This window comes from Kryptolebias marmoratus, linkage group LG21 (genome assembly GCF_001649575.2).
Source record: "Kryptolebias marmoratus isolate JLee-2015 linkage group LG21, ASM164957v2, whole genome shotgun sequence".
In the NCBI taxonomy this organism is placed as follows: domain Eukaryota; kingdom Metazoa; phylum Chordata; class Actinopteri; order Cyprinodontiformes; family Rivulidae; genus Kryptolebias; species Kryptolebias marmoratus.
The window spans coordinates 13,849,136-13,871,639 of NC_051450.1; the positions used below are offsets into that span (position 1 = coordinate 13,849,136).

The 22,504-nt window shown below is 37.6% G+C and overlaps 1 protein-coding gene across 1 annotated transcript in view; it reads right to left on the bottom strand.

Moving 5' to 3' along the window:
• The window catches only part of plxdc2 (plexin domain containing 2), an 80,922-nt gene that overhangs the window by 23,314 nt on the left and 35,104 nt on the right, over nt 1-22,504 (bottom strand). Inside the window, exons 2-7 of the mRNA XM_017406550.3 lie at nt 21,987-22,210; nt 15,290-15,436; nt 11,861-11,930; nt 4,690-4,812; nt 1,489-1,607; nt 11-110 (exon numbers count right to left, since the gene is read on the bottom strand). Of these exons, the coding sequence (XP_017262039.1) occupies nt 11-110; nt 1,489-1,607; nt 4,690-4,812; nt 11,861-11,930; nt 15,290-15,436; nt 21,987-22,210 (783 nt within the window). The remainder of the gene's footprint in view (nt 1-10; nt 111-1,488; nt 1,608-4,689; nt 4,813-11,860; nt 11,931-15,289; nt 15,437-21,986; nt 22,211-22,504) is intronic.

Sequence of the window (22,504 nt, forward strand, 5' to 3'; positions counted from 1 at the left end):
TGAGACTCACTGGGTATTTGCTGGATCTTGTGGACCACCACAAAAGCGTCAGACAGGCCCACCTTCACCGGGTGGTTGATAGAACTGATTTGTGCTATTTCAACAGGGATCTGAAACAGAACAAAAAGAATATCAGTCACCAGCACCATGATGATTTGGTTGCTAATAATACTGGGTCATAACAGGACAATGTATTTGTACAAAAGTGACTGTACACAAGGCTAAAATAAAATATTTAACAGGATAACAGTGTTAAAGTCTATTTGGATCTGGGGTTTAGGATTCGTATGTCAAGACAAAGAAGAAGGTGGATAAAGATGAACTTCACCTCTGTTGGAACAAAACCTAGAATTACCAAGGTCGCACAAAAACATTTTGTCTAATGGGTTAGTTGCACGTTTTAGACCAATAATTTAATTGAACAACACAAGCTTTCAAATCAGCTCCTGCTACATGTGAAAATAAACTACAAAGTGTGTCTAAGTGTCCTGCTGCTCTAACGGCTGCAATTATCACGGCTCATTGCTTAGTTATTGCAGTTTCACACCACTCCAGCAGCAGTCTCTGTTGGACGTTTATTTTTTTTTCATAACACAGTTTTGCTTTTTGCCCAATGAAGTTATTCTTCCAAATATATTTCAAGTACAAAAATGTATGGACAGTTACCAAAAATTATAGCCCAATTCAAAATTAAATTAATGTATTAATGGCATATTTACTTGAGGATGTGCAAAGAAACTCTTTTTTTTCCCTTGTGATGTAATATCTATAATGCAGACATATGCAAACAGGACTTTTTTTCTAGAAGTAAAAAGGAAGCGATACCAGTGAGTGTTAGAAATAAAAAAAAATACATTTAGGTATTAGAAATAGCAAGGAACCAAACTGTGAGAGCTGTGTGAGTTAGGAAAAGTGTGAAATGAGTCACAATTTCTTTTGTACCATATGTGCGGTGATAATTAAAGTCTGTCAGTTTTACATAAAGAAGAATGGCTTCTTGAAATACTGTCATATTATTCATTAAGATTTCTGCAAGATCACATTTCTTTCATGTTGACAACAAAGAGCTGTAGCACATTTTCCACTGAGCAATAAAGACAACTTCAGAGAAATAAACATATAAGTGACTAAATTGTAATTAAAAATAAAAATGAACATATTTAGAAGTCAAAATGTTATATTGAAGCTATAATATTGTGCAGGCTATCAATAATTAGTGAAAAAACTAAATAAGCTGCCATGTATTGTCTAGCCTAGTTTAAAAGCAATACAATTGAGTGGAGGTTACTTTGAGACATGTGGTGCATAAAAATGGACTTCAGCTTCTCTCTGTTTAGTCTGGAAACAGTGAGCTAAAGCATTTCGGATTTTATAAACCAACAGCATGACTTGTGACAGTGCTGGAATAAACACTGGCAGGGAGAAAAAAAGGACACGGACAAGGCAGAGAATAAAAGATCAGACGGGGGAAAAAAAGGACAAAATAACCTCTTTGTATGCGAAGACGATCCTGCCCGTGTTGTGCAGCGTGGCCTGGAAGGTGAAGCTTCCCAAGTTGTAGTTGTCTTGTAGGTGGACGTGGTCCCACTGCACCACCAGAGCTGTACCTGATGAGAAAAGAAAACACTTTTATTCCCACATGCTGGATTAGACAAAATCATTCTGATTAACTAGCAGAGTTGGCCATGTTTGCTGTGGAATAAAACACTGACAAAGCAAAGAAAATGATCTGATTGGTATAAAAGTTACTTCTAGACAGAAACTCCAACTTTCTGATGTTGGTGTGAGGAGATGGAGTCTGATATAAAAACACTCAAACAGAGAAGGAAAAAAAACAGAATAAAACCTGGACTGTTCAAAGAGCGGCCATCACTGAGACAGATTATGTAGCTTCGACAGTTTCAACCACTGTGTAAGTTTTTCACACTGTGCAAGATTGTGCTGAAGGGACTGGAAGTATCCAGCTGGACTGACAGAGCGCAGTCAACAACAGTGAATAATGGTATTAGGTCTTCCCCTGAAATATTCTGCTTTTACAAGATTGTCAAGATCTGCCCATCTCATCAGCAATCAGGAACGCATTTACCTCAAAGAAAAGAAGATCCTTTTCTGAGCACAAATCACATCATTCTCATTTTTGTATTGTATCTAATTAACTAATTAATTTTATCTAGAGCTAATACTAACCAATTATTCACACAGAAAATGCCAGTTGTTTAAAAACAAACTATTTTGGGGGAGCAGCAACAACGACAGGATTTTAATTTCCAGATAGGACATTTTGAGGACTTGGTGCTGAAATTTATATAATTGTATGACATTATACAAATTAGATAAGATGTTCTGATCATGAAACATTTGATGGTTGAAGTCTAACGTGTTTCCAGAACTGCTGAACTGGTCCCGTTTATGAGACATCTCTGACGGCTGACTGAATGTAAAATACAGAAATCAATAAATTAAGGAATCATTTCTGAACGTGGCCTTCATCTCTGCCCACCAGAACACAAGTCCTGCACAACTTTCAACACCAATTTGATTTACTGTGGCGAACCTATTGATGTGAAAACCATTTGGCCTGTTGCCAGGGCAATAAAGGTTTGTTTACACTGCCGATCAATTTTTCTTCTGTCACCCAGTCGGAGCACTTCCATCCAAAGTAAAGAGCTTTTCTCTTGGCAGCTTGGAGATCAAAGGTGACTGGTTGAACAGAAACTACTGTAATAAATGGCATGTTGTATATGCAGGGCTTGGGGAGTGGAAAAAAAAAGTTTCACGTGTGAAAGAACAGATTTACAGCTTTATGACTCTGGTGTTAAAGTCTGAAAAGCAAGACACAGGACAAAGATAAATAAATGTAAAAACAGTGAATATGTGGCTCCTAACTTATGCTACTGCTGGCCTTCTCAGTCAGCACAAACCCCAGCTTGACCCAATAAAACAAGTCTGCTTGAAATGCACTGAGTTCAGGAGGGAAGGCTGCCATGATATCTGGGGCTTCCTGGCTAAAAATACAAACTGGGTGAGAAGGCGTGGAGAGAGTCAACACTGGCCTTGTTTCCATTCCCACTTAGAAGCTTTTACATAAAAAACAAAACAAGTGGCTCCATTACTCCAGGAGGTAGAAAAATATTATCTTGTCTGGTGTCTAATTAGCAACGTAATGACGCTACTTCTCATAATCTCAAGGCAAGTTTCTGCTTAAGGCACTTTTTATAGCTTTTTCATTGCTGCGATTAAGTTTTCATTAATCCAAACAGAAAAAAATAATTTTTTTGCAACAGAAGGGATAAACAAGTAGGCTCATCTACCTGGTGTGTGGTCAGTTTGGTGAAAATTACTGTTTAATGACATATGAACTACAACCCATCCCCTCTACATAATACAAAACCTTGAGCTTACCACCAGCTGATTGTTCGTCAATTTCTGTACACAATTTTTGGCCAAACAACACAGTCTCTCTCTAAGATGTTACAAATTTTCTACATACTCAACTGTAAACAAGAAAGTGAGGCAGAGTTTATGAATCTAACAGAGATTAGTGAGATGCTAATGATCATAAATTGACAACTGGTTGACTTGCACACAAACACACATGTAGCGTATGCCAAAATGAGGCTTTATGCTGGATTAAAAAGTACATTTTCTGTGCATCTTACAAACTGCATTATCACAATAGAGCCACCACTGTCTACAATCATGCATCACCTACCATTATGTTAATGTAACTGTAATTCACATTGGAAAAAGATGAGGTCTGAGTCAGACTTGATAGATATATTTACACCTTCAGCGACAATTTAAGCGACAAATTATTGGGCTTTGTTTTTATTTTAACAAATTAAATTTTTGTTGGCATCTGATTGTGCTTCGTTTATTTGAAAATAATCATAAAAGCTCGTGTGTCACTATGGGTGACAGTTAAATCTCTGCAGTTAGGTCAAATAACCATGACGTGATACATTATTAACAGGGCAAAAGTCTACAGAGCCTGAGGAAGTCATGTCATCACCTGTTTAATTTCTTCTATATTTAGAGACTGTGATTAACAAAAACATGTGACAGGATTGAACATCTGATAGCAAGGCTTCACACTGTCTCTGTGAAGTTTCACACAAACCCGCAGTTCTGTGAACAAACATCATGTCTGCTGAGAACGCTTCAGCGAATGTGTTTTTCATTTTTAATGAGGGCTCCCTTCGCAGCACAGCAGACCGTACAGTTCCTGTGTCGTATTATCGGCGGCTCGCTGACTGATGGACAGTGAAATGAGGAGCAGACAGCCTTAGGATCGATTGACTGCCTGTTTGGTTAAAGTCTGATGAGCTTCTCTGCAGAAGGTCACACAGTTGGTTTGTCACTCTGCTGTGGAGGGCGAAACGGTGATGACAGACGAGGAGGATAAATCTTACAGAACATAGCAAAGAAGAAAGAAAACTGTCTTGATTTGAAGTCGATGCATTGGAATTAGTGGGATTTTCTTTGTTCATACTAATAATACAGATATGATATTATGAAGTTAACCCTGAATGTGGCTCATGAAGTGTTAACGTCAAATAGTTTGACTTATATTTTTGTAATACCTGTTGTTTTTTTAAACAGCGAGACGTGCAGCACAGCTTTCCATCTGTACCCTCTGAGTTAGAAACAGTATAAAACTGCTGCTCCTTGAAGATGCAAGATCCTTACCATTATCGAAATAAATGACAGTAGAGTTTCTGGAGACACTTGGGTCAAAATTGGCCATCAGAGGAGCGATGTACTGTGTAGCCGTGAGCATTCGGTGGACGACATCCCCTGTGTAGATGAAACCTGAGGGAGCAAGCAAAGAGGAACAAAAAGTATATTACTTTTTGCAGAAATTACTCGGACCATGGAACATTGTTCAGGACTGTGTGACTTTTAGGTTGATTTAGCAACAATCTGTTCCTTCTACTTCCACCTGTCTATTTGTTAAAGTATCTTTCAGTAAGACAACATTTCTGCTCTCCAAATTTAAAAGCCGGTCATTAACCAGCAACTGTCCTTTCTGCTGATTCCTTTGAGCTGGAGGCAGCTTCATCAACCAAGAGCATTTAATTGCTATCATTTTATTAAAAAGAGAAAAGCAAATTAGAGAGGTTTAAAGGAATATGCATTAAATGCTGAGTGAGCAGTTGTGTACCACAGAGCTCAGACTAAACGTGTGACACCCATCATGAATCATCTAATGAAGATACTATGACATCAAAAAGGAGTTTTGTTACATTTTACCAATAAACAGACAGGCAAAAACAATCTCAAACTGCATAATTTAACAGTCTGAAAGCATGGTTATTAATTGACTTTGTAAAATGTGTTAAGGCACCTATTCATCACTAGTGGAGGCACCTCAAACATCGTCCTAATTTCCCTGCTGATTACAGAAACAAGCAAAGTCAGCTGCTTTTCTAAAATTTATTTAAGGCCAAAGCGTTTTGTTGTGAGTCTGATTGGATGCAAAATGGATCTAAAACCTTGGACATGAAGCCTTAAAATGATTTATCTGGAACTTGGGCAAGAAGCACTCTTATAAATCAGAAGTAATTCACCTGGATAACAGTTTGAGAAATGAAAAACACACCCATAATGGCAGTACCATTCATTAGGAATTTTGCCCTCAAATGATTCATGCCAGAAACAAGAAAAAAATGGTTCTTGAAAAACAATTGCACATCTGTCCTGCAGGGAGGCTGAAAAACTGCTGTGTTTCTGCTTTTGCCTTCTTCAAGCAGGGATATGCTTGTAATTTTCACAATTAGGTGCCACATCAAATTTTAACTCAATATCTGCAAAACTAAGTTTTAGCCCCTTTTGAGATGACTAAAGTCAGATGGTTGTGGTTACTAGCAAGCAGACAGTAAATGCAAGCCACTTGGAAATACATCTTATCATTTATCACAGTACAAATATCCCTTTATTATGTTAATAATGTGCAAGTTTATGTTATTCTTGTGTAGAAGTGTGGGGATTACTTTAACCGAATGGAGAAAAAACAATGTAAAAAACCAAAGAGGCAACTGCGAGGATGCAGTTTCATGGAGTAGCTAAATCAAACTTTTAAACAATTCCCAGAAATCTAAATGAAAACGCTACAATAATACAGTTTTTTTTCATCTCAAGATACAATATTTTTACAGTTTAGATTTCTCAAAACATGAAGCTCTTCTTCGAAATCATGACTGAGCTTGAGAAAGAAGTATTTTTCTCAGTTATGAACAGTATCACATCAAAATCATCAAAGGTGAAAAGTTTTTTTTTTCTTAAGGAATCGAGCTTTGCCTGAAGCTTCAGAGAAATAATGTATAAAAAGAAGCTGCGAACAGGAGGGGAAAAAAAATCTCTAGTGGGAGGCTGACTAAAAAGAGATTTTTGTGAAAGATTCTCCTGAAATCCAGGTCTATAAACCCTCATTTCATGTGACCACATGTCTCTTCATTTGGTGGGTGGGCTATAAAAACACATCTATCACTCTGGAAACATACTGGGCATACTGTGAGGGGGATCAGTCTTTCCCCAAAGACCTCTCTGCTCAGAATTATCTCAGTATACAGCACTGTCAGAACTCAGATCAGGAGCAGAGTGAGAAAAAAGCTCTAACTTGATTTAGTCGTGTGAGGAGGCCACCTGAAGAGGAGCTAGTGAGGAAAATCCTGGAGCCCTACAAGGTTCAAAGGAAGTTGCCATGGTTACACATAATTTTATCCTTGATGAAAATGTACATGCATTCAGGAAAATAACCTTCTTGAAACACTGATTAATAAGATTTATTATACACACGAACACCTTTAAATGCATTGTTGTCCTTTCAAATACAAGGAGAATTTCTGTGAATAAGAACTGAGCAACTTGTACAATTTATGCTACAAATTATGATCCATAAATATGTACACAGTAAATTTGTATTAGTTGCAAACAAGGTTTCTTGCTTTAGGCAAAAACAAGATATGTGCATTTTAAAAAGCAAGTGTGCACAGACTCCATGCAGTCTCTTTGATTTTTTTTTTCTGGAACTCAGAAACATCTACATCTACAGTACGTACCTGAAGCATCAAAAAGCACCTATGTGAGACTTACACAAGGACCAACTTCCAAATGGTTTCAGCACAGATAGACTGCTACGCAATGATGAGCACTGGCTAATCACCATGATGCTGTTAAAGCAACCATAACGGTCAACGTTTGTGCCGTTTTCAGCTGCTCAGGCAGGGCTGACTGAGATAAAAAAGTCACATTTCAGAATCCCTGCAGTCATGACGAACCAAGGAGAACAAACACGTTGTATTGTATTGTATCAGTGGACAAGGCAGAAGGCAGACAAATCTTGGTCAGACAGATCTAGCCAAAACAATCCTCTATCAGTTCAGAATTTGATCAAATGTTTTTGTTGAAGGTACAGTTTTTCTGCAATGACACGGTTTCTTCTGATAACAGAAAATACTGAAAACCGAAGACTTGTTAACTGCATCACGCCATGCTGTTACTTATTGAGTTGAATTTCACTGAGAATGAGAATGCTGTGTAGTACATTAAAAAAAAAGAAAAAAGCTCACTTTTTCAAAAGTTTACCTGTTTACGTTAACCTGGCTGTCATGCAGTAACTGTTCTTTATTACAATGTTGGTTTCCTGCACCCAACCAGAGAGGTAATTTTTTTTTTTTTTGTATGTCTTGAGGTATTTGCTCAGGAACAGGCTTGGATTGAAAAAAACTAAATAATTTACTATATCAGGATACAAAATCAATGGCAGCTGATTTCTTCACATGCTCATCTTGGACAAAGTCGTTCAATAACCTCAATTTCTGCCAATATTGTGGCTTGTCAGCTGCCTCAAGCATCTCCTTACATTTTAACTTTTGTGCTTATTTCCTGTTTATGCACTTTGTTGGTCTTCCATCAAGGTGATGATGCCTCCTGTGCACATACTGATGATGTCAGGCAAAACATGTCCATACTTTAATGTTCTTATATTAGAAAAAAATTTAGATTACATTTGAAAACTATAATGGTTTCAAAGTACACTCTGAAGAGATTAAGTCTAAAATTAGCTGTTGAACTAGGAAATCTGATGTTTCTAGATGAGCTGGTGTGAGATCCTCTCTCCTCTGTGATCTAAAGCAAATGGTGTGTCTCGTTGGTCAGTAAAAACTGTTTGGAAAAGGGCAGACGATAAAAAAAGAACGTCAACTAAAGTGACGAGTGACCTTTAACCAATTAGGCCAGTGGTGTCCAATCCTGGTCCTTGAGGGCCACTATCCTGCATGTGATAGATTTTCTCTGCTCTTCAGCAGGTCTTCAGATTCTGCAGAAACCTTTAAATCACTCAGTCATTCAAACCAGGTGTGTCACAGCAGAAGAAACACCTAAAACATGCAGGATTGTGGCCCTCCAAGGCCAGGATTGGACACCACTGAATAAGACAAATCAAATGGAAACATAAAACCAGATAATGAAGAAGAGCGGCCATTGTTGATTGCTGTCAACTAAAACCTACCAGTACAAGTACAGGTCATCCACAGGTAAATCATTTGTGCCCATCCTCTGTTTTTATCCCCACAAACAGATAGTTTCTAGTAAAAACTGGATGCTCTTGCAGCTCCTGTGAATCTTACCAGAATCCAACTGCTCTGCATAAATAAGGCCATGTATAATAACTCATGCAGGAATTTTTCTGGTAATATTTCAGGCATAAAAATAAGCCAATTTGACTGGCATGTATAGAAAAGACTTCTTTTTATATGCAATGTTTGGAAAGTCTACAGTGAATGAGCAGCTCATGACACAAAGAGAAGGAACAGGAAACGGTTGCAGCTTGCTGAAGAAGTAATGGTGATAAAAAGGGATGTTTCCAATAGGAAAATTAAAAAGCTGCTGCAGAACCACGACAGCACAGCAGACAGAAGCATTTAGGATATGTTATGTCATGGTAAATGAGTGTAAAAAATGTAAACTGTTGCAGCTAGCAGTCTAAATGAAGGCAAGCATAAATGTAATGGTTAAGCTGTAGATTTTCCATCAGTCGAGACACGTCTCATGTCATATTTATCCAACATTCAACTGAACCATGCTGTCATGTCTCTGCTTTTGTCTTGCTTCATTTTTAATGTCTGCAAACTTTAAAACAAAACCAAAAAAACCCCTTTAACAAAACTCACACCTGTTTTGAAACATAAAAGCCCAGAGTGAAAGGCTTTTATTTGTGGAACTGTCTCTTCTTTCCACCAGAAACCGCCTGAAAACAACTTAATAGACAGTCTAAAGAAAATCAGACACCCTTTCAATACACTAAAAAGGTGAAAGCTGCAGGGCGCTCAATAGAAAGTCTATTCATTCATTATAGTTGTCACTTAAAGCAGAAGGAGAGCAGACAGAAGAGGAGAGGTACCACTGGGAAAACAGATAGGGAAGAGAGAAGACACATCAATAATAGAGAGAAATCTGAGGGTGGGACAGAGTGGGACTATTTTATTCTCTGAATAACTAAGTTTATGCATTCAGCCTTTAAAAAAGGGCCTGCTTATGTCCAAAAAACACACAAGTGGAAATGATCAAAACCACCAGACCAAAGCTTTATTTTATTAGACAGCGTGTTTAGACAAGCTTTTTGTTCTTGCGAGCTGAGCTGTGTTTAATTTACAAGATATTTTGAGGCGAGAGGAGCCAGGGCAGGATCTAAATGCGCACACACACGTTTTATTTGGTCTTCTGGCTCTTAATGACAAAGTTGTGTTTTGTTTTTTTAATCTAAATTAAATGTCTCCTTTTTATTTTTAATGCAGACTGTAACAAAACAATACAGAGTCAGAGTGTAGCCACTTTGTTATGCCCTAACATCACAGAACTTAAAACATTAGTTTAAAATAATGAAATGAACGGCAGAGAGTTTGGAAAGCGGCTGATGGTGAATCATTCTCGGTGATCCAAACAAAATGTATTTCCACTTCAATTTAAACACTGCTGACTGCAGCTCAACTTTATTTGCAGTTCTTGTTCTTGCAAATACTGACACGTGCCAAAACTGATGCTACAGTACTTGTCTTGTGGGACTTTTGGTGTCACTTTGGTCGATTATACATTTCCTGAATCTTATAACCAGTAGTACGCTGTGGGAGTGGAGCCTATTAGCACTCAGGTGTGTTTTTACAGGCATCAAAGCAAGTAAGCAAAACCTAAAAAGCTATGATTACATGAAATGTTATAAAAGTATCAAAAATGAATGTACTTGGAGTACAACTTCTTCTACTCAAATCCCAGTTTAATTTTCTCAGTAGCTACTACTGCTGTTCGGGAGGAGTATTACACTGACTGCTGCGTAACACAAGAGCAGGTATTCTGCACCTTTTACCAAACTAAAACTTTCCTAACCAAGTGACACATTTAACTTTCAGAGCAAAAACTTGCTGCACTGTAATAAATGTTGATTTATAGCATGTAACCATAAAAAGTGAACTATTAACTTAAAAAAATTTGAAAAGGCTGCATGCCAACCCAACGTTCTGGCTCAGCCTGTTATTGTGTTGGAGGATTGGCTGCTTTACAGTTTAGAAAGTGGCAGATTGTGGAAATAAAACAGAAGATATGTGTCTCCAGTGCATTTTTTTTAAGACTTCGTTGAGAAATGATCCTTTTCTTCAATTTTATAGAAGCAAGGAAAGCATTTTTTTTTGCTCAAAGTAAAAACAGACTTGCTGATGAGAATGACGTCATGGAGAAAAGATGGTGGAGTGGTGAGAGAAGGATGAGCTGACTGATGGAGGGATATGAGAAAGGCGTCTTGGAGACAAAGCCCCTGAGGCCTGTGAGAGAAAGATAGCTTCCTCCTCCTCCTCCTCCTCCTCAGTGTCGTCTCTCCATCTTTGTCTTGAGGAATGCAAATTCTTGTTATCTCCACCACGCTACTGGTGTCTGCACCCATCCTCCTCGCCATTATTTGAAAAAAAAAAACCCAGCTCCTTGTGATTAAGGATCAAGTTGGAAACATGACAGCGATGATGAAGATGATAGGAGACAAAACAAATTATTTCTACGTTTTTTTTTTTTTTTTTTTCAGAGGCAGCTAAGTGCAGCACAACATCTCTGGAATAGTTGGGTAGAAGCAGGGGTTTTGTCTTTGATGTGATAATGGCTGCTCGGGGTGTTTGTGGTTTCTCTGTCAAGGCTCAAGTGGAAAATGACTTTGCACACTGTGGTGAACACAACTGCTGTGTCACGTTCCTCGCCCACACATCGTCTGATACCCCCACCTTCTTATCCAAATCTATCAGGGTGCAGCTTGGCCAAGCGATTCCTGTTTCCAGTCCAAAACCACGGGTCTGGTTTCTCCTCCAAGTTAAGTCTGGCGTGACGAGCCTGGTGCTGATTGTTGGGTGTGGTTTCTGTTTTTTTATGCCTCTGTCCTGCAAATTATCCCACAGAGGTGGGAGATTTAAACGGTTTATTATCAGACAGAATGCTTGGACTTCTGGGTGCTGTTAGTGGTTTTGTAGCGTCGTTTATGCCAGAAGAGAGTTTTTGGCCCTGAATTTCTCTGATTTAGTTTCTCTAAAGACACGATCTGAAAAAATAACTCAAAGCTTTCATCTTTTTCAAAATTCAAGGATGAAGCCTCAGCACAGTGGTCAGGCTTGCAGGTAGGAAAACACATTAAGATACAGACACATATGTGCTCAGAAACTGTTTCATACACAACTAAGATCTCCTTCATTTTATCCACCTTACCACATTCCCCCTTAATCCCCACAGCAATAAAAAGTCTCAGTGTACGCTCTAATATTCCATGCATATGCACTTGGTCCAACAATAACACTAATAACTCCTATTGAAAGAGCAAATTCCAACTTACCGCCAGTCGCCACGGTGATTTCACGCAGGAGATCCCCATAAAACGGGAAATCGAAGGACAGATTAACTCTCTGTGAGGGGAAAAACAGACAGATGGCCCGAGTCAGGAGGATGGAGGGAACTGAAAAATCCAAGAAGAGACTCTTTATCTTTAAAACCTCCAGAAGATTAAGATCAGAGGCAAAATGTGAAACGTAAATACAAAAGGTGGATGGCATGTTGCTGCACACCGAGGTGAAAACACTAAGTGCGGAATACAAATTATGACCTTTGCAAAATGTTTCTCAAAGCATGGAGAAAACTGTTTTCCCACTGAAATGAACACAACATTGTGTTTACTAATGAGGTGCTGAGCAATAACCTATTCTGGAACTCCTATAGATGTCTAGGTAATAAAGTTTCCACCTGACAAAACAGTAATCAAACAAACTCACAAAGATATTTTATTTTTTAATTAATATGGGGCAATAAAAGTCAAAATTTCCTTTTTTTGAAATTTGTCAAATTCAGTCCTATGTAATCCAAATTATTTAACACAGATCCACTCTCTGCAGTACATACTATTTATATTTAACAGAAAAACATGACAATCCAACGGGATTTCAGATTAACATGCAGCTGTAGTCTGCAGCCAGCCAAAACAGTAAAAGTAGCTCACTGCTAATTCCTTCCTGCTTGCATCACTTCTGCTCATTTGGCTAAGGACTCACAAATGAGCGAAACACCTCAAAATGAACTAAACATTAAACAGAATGTTAAATCTTAAATGCAATTGCTGGATGTATGATAGATGACAGCAGCTCTGCTCTATCAAATATACAGCTCTGCTGCTAAGTTTAACGATCACCAGTAATTTGAGTAATTTGATCAATATCAGTTTTTTTCTAGTCTGAGTTTTTTTTTTTTTTACAAACTTCAATATTCTGTAGTAATGATAAATATACACGTTAAATTTAAAATGTCTAACATTGTTTAAGTCAAAATCAGAATGTGTTTATTTCACTGTTACACTTAAAAAGAATTTGTCTTGGTTTTTACAAAATGCTAACATAGGATGGAGCAGTACAGAATATTGTAAACACTATTTTTCAAAACCTTTACAGTGCCATCAATATCACATTACACAGTTATTCCTGCAGGAAGTGCCCCAGGCAGCATCAACAGTGTTACAGCTAGCTGCTGCTGCTAATTGTGCTTTCAAATATTAAAAATGACTTAGTCATCTAATTTGGTGGATTCAGATTGTTTTAAGACAGCAGCAATACACTCTGGTTTAGACCTTGCTTGGACTAGCCGTTAGCTCATCAGTCCACTCTCTTTCTTCAAACTGAGGCTTTTCATTGAGCCATCTACAACAGGTAAGATATTAATTGTTTGTAACTTTTTAGAACTTCACATCAAATGATCTTAAATATCACTTTAAATGAATTATGTTTAACCATGTTCCTGCATTTCATTCACAACTTTATTTTCTCTCCTTTCTCTGGCAGAACTGGGCAGTCCCACATGCATATTTAAAGACATTTTCCAAAGTTTATGCATTCATGATGGTATCTGTACACTGAATATGCCACAGTCACAGCCAGAGGATGGTATGGAGATTGACAGTTCACAGTAGAAATTGCATCTATGTGGTCCTGCACCAGTAATCCTGTGGTAAACCACCCTGAAGCTGTGCAGTCTTGCAGTCCACTAGATTGGCTCCACCGTGCAGCCAATCTAGTGCTTAACTTTTCTGCAACCCTGTGATGAAGTTGACCTCTTTGCTGGCTTTTGTTTTGTGACCCTATCAGCCAATTTTCTCTTTCTGTATCGCGGCCAGAGTCACGGCAGGCAGTGGAGCTGGAAGGGAGAGAGCACTCTTGACTTTTAAGGTTTGTCTCAATACTTTAACGACCACCACAGTAAACTATTTCTTTAAATTATTGGTCCTCTGACACCATGCCACGGATCATTTCAGCACAGATGCTTTTCTCCTCTCAGTTACTTAGCCGAGACTTCCTACGTGTCCTTTTTGACTCCACAATCGCTTGGCTGACCAGTAAATTGGGAAATTCACCTAATGATTTTTTAAACTGAGCCAAAGTCAGAGAAACGTCCCAAATTGTTCCTTTACTGCCTTTTAGCCAGGCCTTTCTGAAGCTGAGATGGAATCCATCATTACTGAACCGAAGGTGGAGGAGCAGAATGAACAATGTGGGATTCTTTTCTGTCTCCTCACCAGCTATTGTTAACTCAAGGTACTTTTTTTTCTGCTGTGATGCTTTGTTTCTCTGGTCCGCTGCTGCTGCCTTGTGTGACTTCATCAGTATGCAGCTCACATGGGTCACCTGCCTGCACTGACATGGAGAGAGGGGAGCTTTAAACGTTACTGCAGAGATTTTAAATCTGCACGAGGAATATATGGATTTCTAACCTTGTAATTAGATAACGCACAGAGAAAGGAAAGCTCTGCAGTCTTTTGGTCCTTACAGTTTTATTTATAGAAGCAGGATCTCCTCAAGCAACAAATAAATAGATTTTAGAAAGGCTCTCCACAGCAAGTATTTCTAATATGCAAGCTAGGGTTAGAATATGGATTAAACAACTACACTGATGAGGAGGAAACAGCCTCAGTGACAGGGGCTTCTTTTCAACCAGCCAGTCATTACTAGTTACAGATTAATATATTTATTTTCATTCTTTTCTTACACTGGATTTTATTTTATGTTTCATTATCTTGCAGTCTGACCTATTTGTAAAACACTTTGGTCAACTCTTATCATTTTAAATGTGCTTTATAAAAACTTTTCTCTCATAAACTTTGCATTTGTCTGGGAAGAACATTATGAAAAACAGGATAACTATAAAGTTTCTTTAAAGTAGTAGTTTAGATCTTTTGAAGGAGGGGTTCTGTGAAAAGGTAATGAACAAATAATATCGTACCTGTTGTCGATAGCTCTTTGAAAAACCTGTTTTGGGAAACAGTTTAATTCTGACAGGACTGATTAAGTTTTTAAACTCAAAGATTTTATAGCAGTTCATGCAAACGCTGCTTCATAAATCTCTACACTGCTTGTAAGTTTTAAATTAAATTTATATTATAGATATTTATATACAATTCTCTGGTTATCTGCGAGCACAACAAGCAGCAGCTGGAACAGGTAGCTGTAGCACTGCCTGCAAGAGTGTCATGAGACTTCTGCCAGATTATCAGTGTAATACAAAAATCACAGCAATGTAAAGGTTTACCAAAATAGCAAGAGATTTGGAGGTTTTTTATGTATTTAGTAGCTGAATGCAATAAAATTGTGATAATTTCCTGTATTTATATCATTAATCTTTTTGTCTGTAATTTTCCAAAACCAATTAAATCCAAACTGAGAGTTCAAGCTGTCCAATTTAGCATTCAGCATCAACCAAGTCTCCCCTCATGTTGTTGTTGACTTACCGCTGCCTGTCTGTGTGTGTTGGACAGAATCCCATGGATCTTCACTTTGTCCTTCTCCATCTGCTCAATATTTACCCACAAGTCTTTGCTCATAGGATCCGAGGGGCCGTATGTTTTTGATGTATAGTAGTTGTGATCTGTGTCCTCCTAAAGAACGACAAAAGAAGGTGTTGGCTGAGAGTTCACATGATGGGATGAATAAAAAGATAAACAGCAGAAAGTGGATGCAGTCTTTCAAATTCTGCTCTGGAACAAATTATCTTTACTAATTAGACTATAAGGCAATGCAGTCTTTATGCAGTTTGTATTTTCTCCGCCCTTCCATTCAACTCTTTTCGTTTAAGCTCAATCAGCACGTGTATTAGTTTAATGTCTGCTAAGCAAAGGAGAGAAAGCCAATTAACTTCCCCTACTCTTCAAAAGCCTGAACCAGACTGCAAAGTCAGGTCGACCATTTATAACAGGAACATTTATGGACTTTTGTAAACCACAAAGCAGGAGCTTGTGGACATTTATTGTTTCCTGTGCAGAATTAGGAAGACTGCTTGTGTTATCTCTTTCCCTCTGAGTCTAATGATACATTACAGCTATGTCTGTTATCTAAAACACTATTAAAGTTAATGTGCTGAACGATGAGATGGGAAGGGGTTTCACTTCTTCTGACTGTGATCTGTCTAATAGGAACTCACACAGCTCTGTGGTTACTTTGATATATGGGTGGTAACGGTCAGAGCTACTTCACTTTGGTTCTCAAAAGGCCAATCCTTCTGTTTTCGGTTCACTTTGCTTCAAGGAATAATATTTTCTTTTTCTCTGAGATTTATAATCTAATACCTCGCTTCAAATTCCAGCCTTGAATATCAGACAAAGAGGTCTATTGTTTCACATTAGGGGACGTCTTTGTGCAGCTGATAAGTAGCAGAAATATGGGAGTTCAATCATGTTGGTGGTGTTACAACTGATTTATTTGAAGAGCTAAACTAGTATTGCCAGAAGCCTTTCATCACAGCTCTCAGAACAGAAGGAAAAGCTGACACACATGGAGGGCAAGTTTTATCTGACAAAATACAAATTAGTGTACCTGTAATTAAAACTCATATACCTTTTAATTAATGGGCATTATTGTAAAATGGTGAGGTATTTACAGTTTACATTATGCAAAAAAACTGAAAAATCTTATCATAAAGGTTGGTGACATTTTACTAAATCTATATATCAAAAAACCTGTTTTAATTGATGGCAAAGGATGAGAAGCCACCTTGTTTTGCATATAAAGACAGATGGTGATGCTCGTGTTATTTCATTCACACTTCTGAGGACAAAGTGTGGCTAAGCAGAATGTTTTGAACACAATAAAAAAACTTGCGTTTTAAATTAATTATTGCTGAAAAACGAAGGCATATTTGTAATATTTACATCACATATATCCCAACAAAGTATTATTATTCACATTAATTATTATAGGTTAAAGGGAAGAAACGGATCTTCATGCTGCACATTTAAAGCTTTAAAACATGATAAACTGATTTTGGTGGATTTTTTCAAAACATTGTTTTAAGTGTTACTAAATTACCAGAAAAGTTGGATTTAAATTGTTACATATGTTTCATGTACAGTGTATTGTGTGTGCGCTTTCAGCCACATTTTGAGCACATCTTGTCTTGTAAAAGTATGCCAGCTGCATTTCTGTTTCCACACACAACTCAACGGGGATGGCTGACTGTAGAGGTAAAGATCCTGCACTGAAACGCTGCTGTTAAAAACTTGTGCGCAAGAAAGGATTCCCTCCCTCTGTAGTTTTTACTCAAGCTGCCAACAGCATCAATATTACATCATACTGAGACCTGAATGCTGTGCCAATTTACAGTATTTTCCCTTCTGAGTGGTTCTACTACAGAAAAGAGACCTTAAATAAGAAGATTTAAAGCTTTACTCATATTGAGATTTTGCCAGGAGCCTCTCAAACTATGTTTATAAAGCTTCTTAAAACTGTTTTAAGTTAGTTGGTGCAGGGATTTCCTTGTTTTCTTTTGTGTAATACAAGAAAAGACTCAAAAGACTAAAACCTCTAATCCCTCAGCTGCAATCATGTTTCAGCGAAAAGATCTTTGAATAAATGAAACAGTATTTTGGTATTGAGAGGCTCCTTCTCCCTAAAACACCACTTTGCACGCTGACGTTGCACTAAACCATGAAAAATGCATTAAGATGTCGCCATCGCTCATGTGTGCAGCTCATCTTCAGCTGATAATGCCTGTCATCTATTATTTCTTCGTGGGCTCTGACTCCTTGTAGCAACTTTATGGGACTGGTGGTGAAAAATTAATACGGGTCCAGAAGAATTTAATGGTTCTTTATCAGTATATGCCAGCAACAAATGACTATTTCACTCTCCTGATCACAATAAAATTGTAAAAATAAAAAAGAAAGTCAAATGTACAGTAATGTCTTGTTTTGTCCAAACAACAGCATAAAAGGCAAAAATTAACTGCTCATAATTAATCTCCTCATCCATTTTACAAATAGTTTTAAAGAAAAACCAGAAGAGAAATGTTAAAGAAGCATAAACCACTGAAAACTAGGACATAGTTAAAAGGCATTGCTAGGGCAGTACATTGTATAACTGTTTTTTTCCCTTTGTGTTGTTTTTTCCAAGGCAAAATAAGAAATTGTCTTTTATATGCTGCAAATTGCACATTCATTTTAGTCAATTTATCTGAGATGTTACAGTGCTCTAAACAGAAACTCAACGAAAAGGGCAGAACTCAAACAGACCCTACAGGTAATGACTACATTTTAGGAAGGATTTACGGTTTTGTGAAATATTTCCAACAACTAATTTAACCTCTTTAAACTCCTCTCGCTTCTTGACAATCTCCGCTTCGCTTTGAGACACGTGAAAAGCTGAAGACATCTGCTGAGTCCAACAGATTCAATACTGGCAACAAATAAAACATTCCAGCAAAGATGATTAACTCTTCAAGTTTTCAGCTGAATAAACGATGATAGGCGGTGAAAATAAATTCAGTACGAAGTCTGAGGTGAATCCAGGCACTTTATGTATAATTTAGACATACTCTTCTCTGTAGTTGTAGAGCTGATATTAAATTAACTACCATACTCTAAAGCCCAACGCAAAATCTGCAGCAGAAAAGGTGGAAGTTTAAACAGAAACAGGTTAATGCAAAGAGAGTTTTCCAACCACGAGACTGTATAACATTAGAGACATACTGTAACTCACTGACAAAACATTTCTTCCCAAACATCCTGCAGGAATCTCTTAAACTGAGACACAGAAAAAAACAGATTAATGCAGGTTTTAAATATGAAACACAGCTTGATACACCGACCCAAACATCCAACATGGTGGCACTGAGTGCTTTTATTGTCAACCTGAACATGTTGATGGACTGTAGTTCAGTTTTAGTGTGTATATGAACATGAACAAGATAAACTTTTTTGTCTCTTTTACTAGGGGAGCTGCAATTTGGATATGAAAAAAAGTTGTAGTGCGTATAATCTATTTGGATTGGCTGAATTTTATTTTATTTTTTTCATTGTGAAGGTAAGACAGCTTCAGTCAGTAACACTGAGCCTCTCGTGACAACATCCTCTAATGTTTGTCTGTAAATCTGTTACTTTGTCTGGCTGAATTGAGTGTGTAATGCTGCACAGACTGTAAAGGTCCACCGAGGAAGATTTATCACCCAGAGTTACTGAAATCTATCTGGCTGGAAGTCTGGGTTTCATTTTTATATCTGCTTTGTATTCAGACAGGAGCTTTCAAGGTTTTCTTCAGCCTGAGCAGCTGTTTAGAGTGGCTTGGGAGCAAAGATGTCACGTTTTTATCTAAACAACAAATAAATTTAAACATCCAGTGAGTTGCTGAGTACTCTACCATGGCATGTTCACTTCTACATCCTAGTGACAAAGGAACAATTTTAAGCTTTTTGGATTTTTTTTTATCCTCACAGATCTACTCATCTGTGCCAAAACAGCCATAAAATTAATGAGGCTAGGATTTACTGATGACAGCTGTCGATCCAATGTGCCTGAACTCATTTATTCTGCAGACAAAATGTGGAATCCAACATTTTTAAAGCATTCTGAAAGAACATTTGTTTTTTGATGCTCCAAGTCACCCAAACACATGTATAACATTTATTTGCTGTATTATGTTATTACCACAGATGCTTAGGGTGGACCTGTGATACATAAACATTGTATAGGATTGTTATTTTTTTATTTTTTTACATTCAGAATCTGTGATACACAATGTATCACTATAAGTGTGTTTCTGGTGTTTTTAAAGGAACCTAAAGTAACATAAAAAACAATCTGTTTTTGTCCAGGTTGATTTATTTTTGGGTGTTTGTGTCCTTCTGCATAAATCCAGGCCCTCATTATGTGAGTTTATTCAGCACAGAGGCTGTAGTCCCGTAACAAGCCGAAAGAATGTTGATCCCTCCATTGTTGGCACCATGAACAGGTTGAATCCTAATTTGCTGAAAGTCCGATTTTACAAGAAAGCCTTAAACCACAACTAAATTGATCACAACAAAGTGAATAAAGAATGAAGATACACAGTGGCTCAGCTGCTAACCATGGATAGACATTTGTTTCATGTTTTGCTTGTATGTTTGCTGAATATTCTGTTCATATTTCTTACATGTTCTACTAATTGGCTGGCATATTTTTATCAACTTTCAAACTACAATCATGCAAACAGGCAACAACTGCAAATAAAAAGAAAACCAGGAAACAAAACTTTTGAAAACAAACTCCAAAACATACAATACAGCATACAGATTTTTGCAGCTCAGGCCACCTTTTTTTCCTACTTCTTCATGCTGCTTGTTGTCTCTTCAAGGGACACCCAGATTCTGCTGCAGGTCACCCCATTTACACACATCCTAAGCATTTTCATCTACAAATAAATTATTTGTTCTAAGCAGTGAAGGTAAAGCACCAACAACAACACGAGTATAAAGTGAAGTAACTTCCATCTAAGTTTAATTTGATATATTCTCCTAAGTGGCAGCAGAGCAACAGCGTGTGGATTTAGTTGACCTTTAAACATTGATATATACAGTTTTATACACACATCCAAGTGCAGATGTTTCCTCCAGTAGAACACATTTTGTTCCCTATTATTGTCTTTGTTCTCTATTATTGCCTTCTCAGTTACAGTTTTTTTAGAATGGAAAAGTTGATCCTTGAAGTCGTTCACTTCAGCTCACTGAAATATTTCAGTTCATGCAGTTTAAAGTGGCCTGTGTGTGTGTGGGTGAATGTTTACAGCTGACGATCAAAGCTCCCACCTTCTTCTCTGCAAGACGTGAAGCCGTGAACCTGAGATGATTAGAAGCCACGGGGAAACTTAACGAGCTGTCTAAACCCGGGCGGCCACCGTCATTACGACTAAACTCCTCGGTGCGGAGCAGCAGACGAGACGCCACAACAAAGAGACTAGCCGATGCCTTTCATTCCCACAGACTCAAACACGGGTCAAACGCGGCTTTTAATCTCCGGCAGGTCCACCAATCCGCTCTCATTGTTGGAGTCTGGGTTAATTTCCTGCTTTAGATTCTCTGAGGTCAAATTTAAGGTGATCCATTCCCACGCAGAAGGTAGATGAACACCTGAGGGCTGAGATTTATTTTATATTAACTGATATCCTTATTCATTACTAAACAGCAGCTCTTCTAAAAAGATTCATATTTTGCTTCAAGGATGTGACCACACAGGATATTTCAGTATGGCTCAGACAAAGATTTTATTTAGATAATTTTTACTGACAAGGGTGGTTTATAATAGAGCAAAACTAATACAATACAACATTTTCTTTTTCTAAATTATTTATAATGACATTAAGGAAGGATCACTACAAATTCTACATTAGAGAAGCTTTTATAACCTGGTGCAAATTTTTAATGTTTTCTTTTCTTTTTTTTAATTAAAAGAATAGATTAATGTATGTATACTTTAAAAACATGCCTTAGCAAAAAAATGATAAATTGAATAGGTAAATGTTTTATTGGAATGTAAATCTAAATTGACCATACACATTAGACATATTTCATGGTTGCCGCCTCTGATTTTATGCCAAAAACTAGACCAACTCCTGAGAGTTCATTTTTTTTTAACTTTCTGAATTATTTTGACCCAATCCTAAGCTTAGGAGTATTTTAATTTGTGAGAAAAATATTAGAGACAATAATGCATCATGCAGATGGACCTTAAATTAAAAGCAAGTAAAAAAGAACAAAAAACCTTTCAATTATTCAGGACATAGTGACCGTAGCAAATTGAACTGAAGGCAACTGGACTTCTTTCTTTAAGATTTTTAGAGTATTTAAAGCAATAGTTCCCAAACCTTTTAGCCAGTGAACCACAAAATAATGGTGGAAGTAACTTGTGACCCCAAATATCCCTGGCTGAATCATATCAGCATCTTTAATTATAATAAACAAGGGCATTATGACATTGACTCTCAAATATGGCCAAAAAATGCAATTATGAATAATATTTTCCATCTTTTTATTACTAAGGATTATCTCATGATGACTCTTGACGTTTCCTGACCCCAGCTTTGGAAACCAATGATTTAAGGAATATTTAGCAACTCAAACTGTGAGAATTCATTGCACCACCAGCATTTGTCTCTTCCACCACATGACACCCTTCTCAGCGTTACCTCTATCTGGGAACTGTTGTCGGTATCTTCTGAAGACAGAAGACCCGGAAAACCTTCGGGTTCCTCTGGTTCAGTGTCCTGATCTTGCTCCTGGCTGGCCCGGTTGTTGTCCATGTTTTGAGGTTTTGGGGGAAGCCATCTCCTCCAGCGGTGACTGAACAGCTTCACCTCCACTGCAGCGCTCGCATCCCCAGCTTGCCTCTGCACATAGGAGTAAAGGACCCCTGAGGAAACAGAAGGGAAAGTCTGACTATAGAGTACATTTATAAAAAAAAAAACATCACAAAAAAGGGCAAGCCACCTTAAAGTGACAGTTTAGATCTTTTGAAGTGAGAATTTGTAGAAAGGCAGTAATCCACTTTGATCATGACTGACTACCCTTTGACCTATAATTCCATCAGAATTAAACTAATTTTCTCCAAAATGAGGTTATTTAATGAGCTATCTACAACAGGTAAGATATTTTTTGCTCATATTTTTCCAACAGAACCTCAATTCAAAATATCTGATTGCTGTAG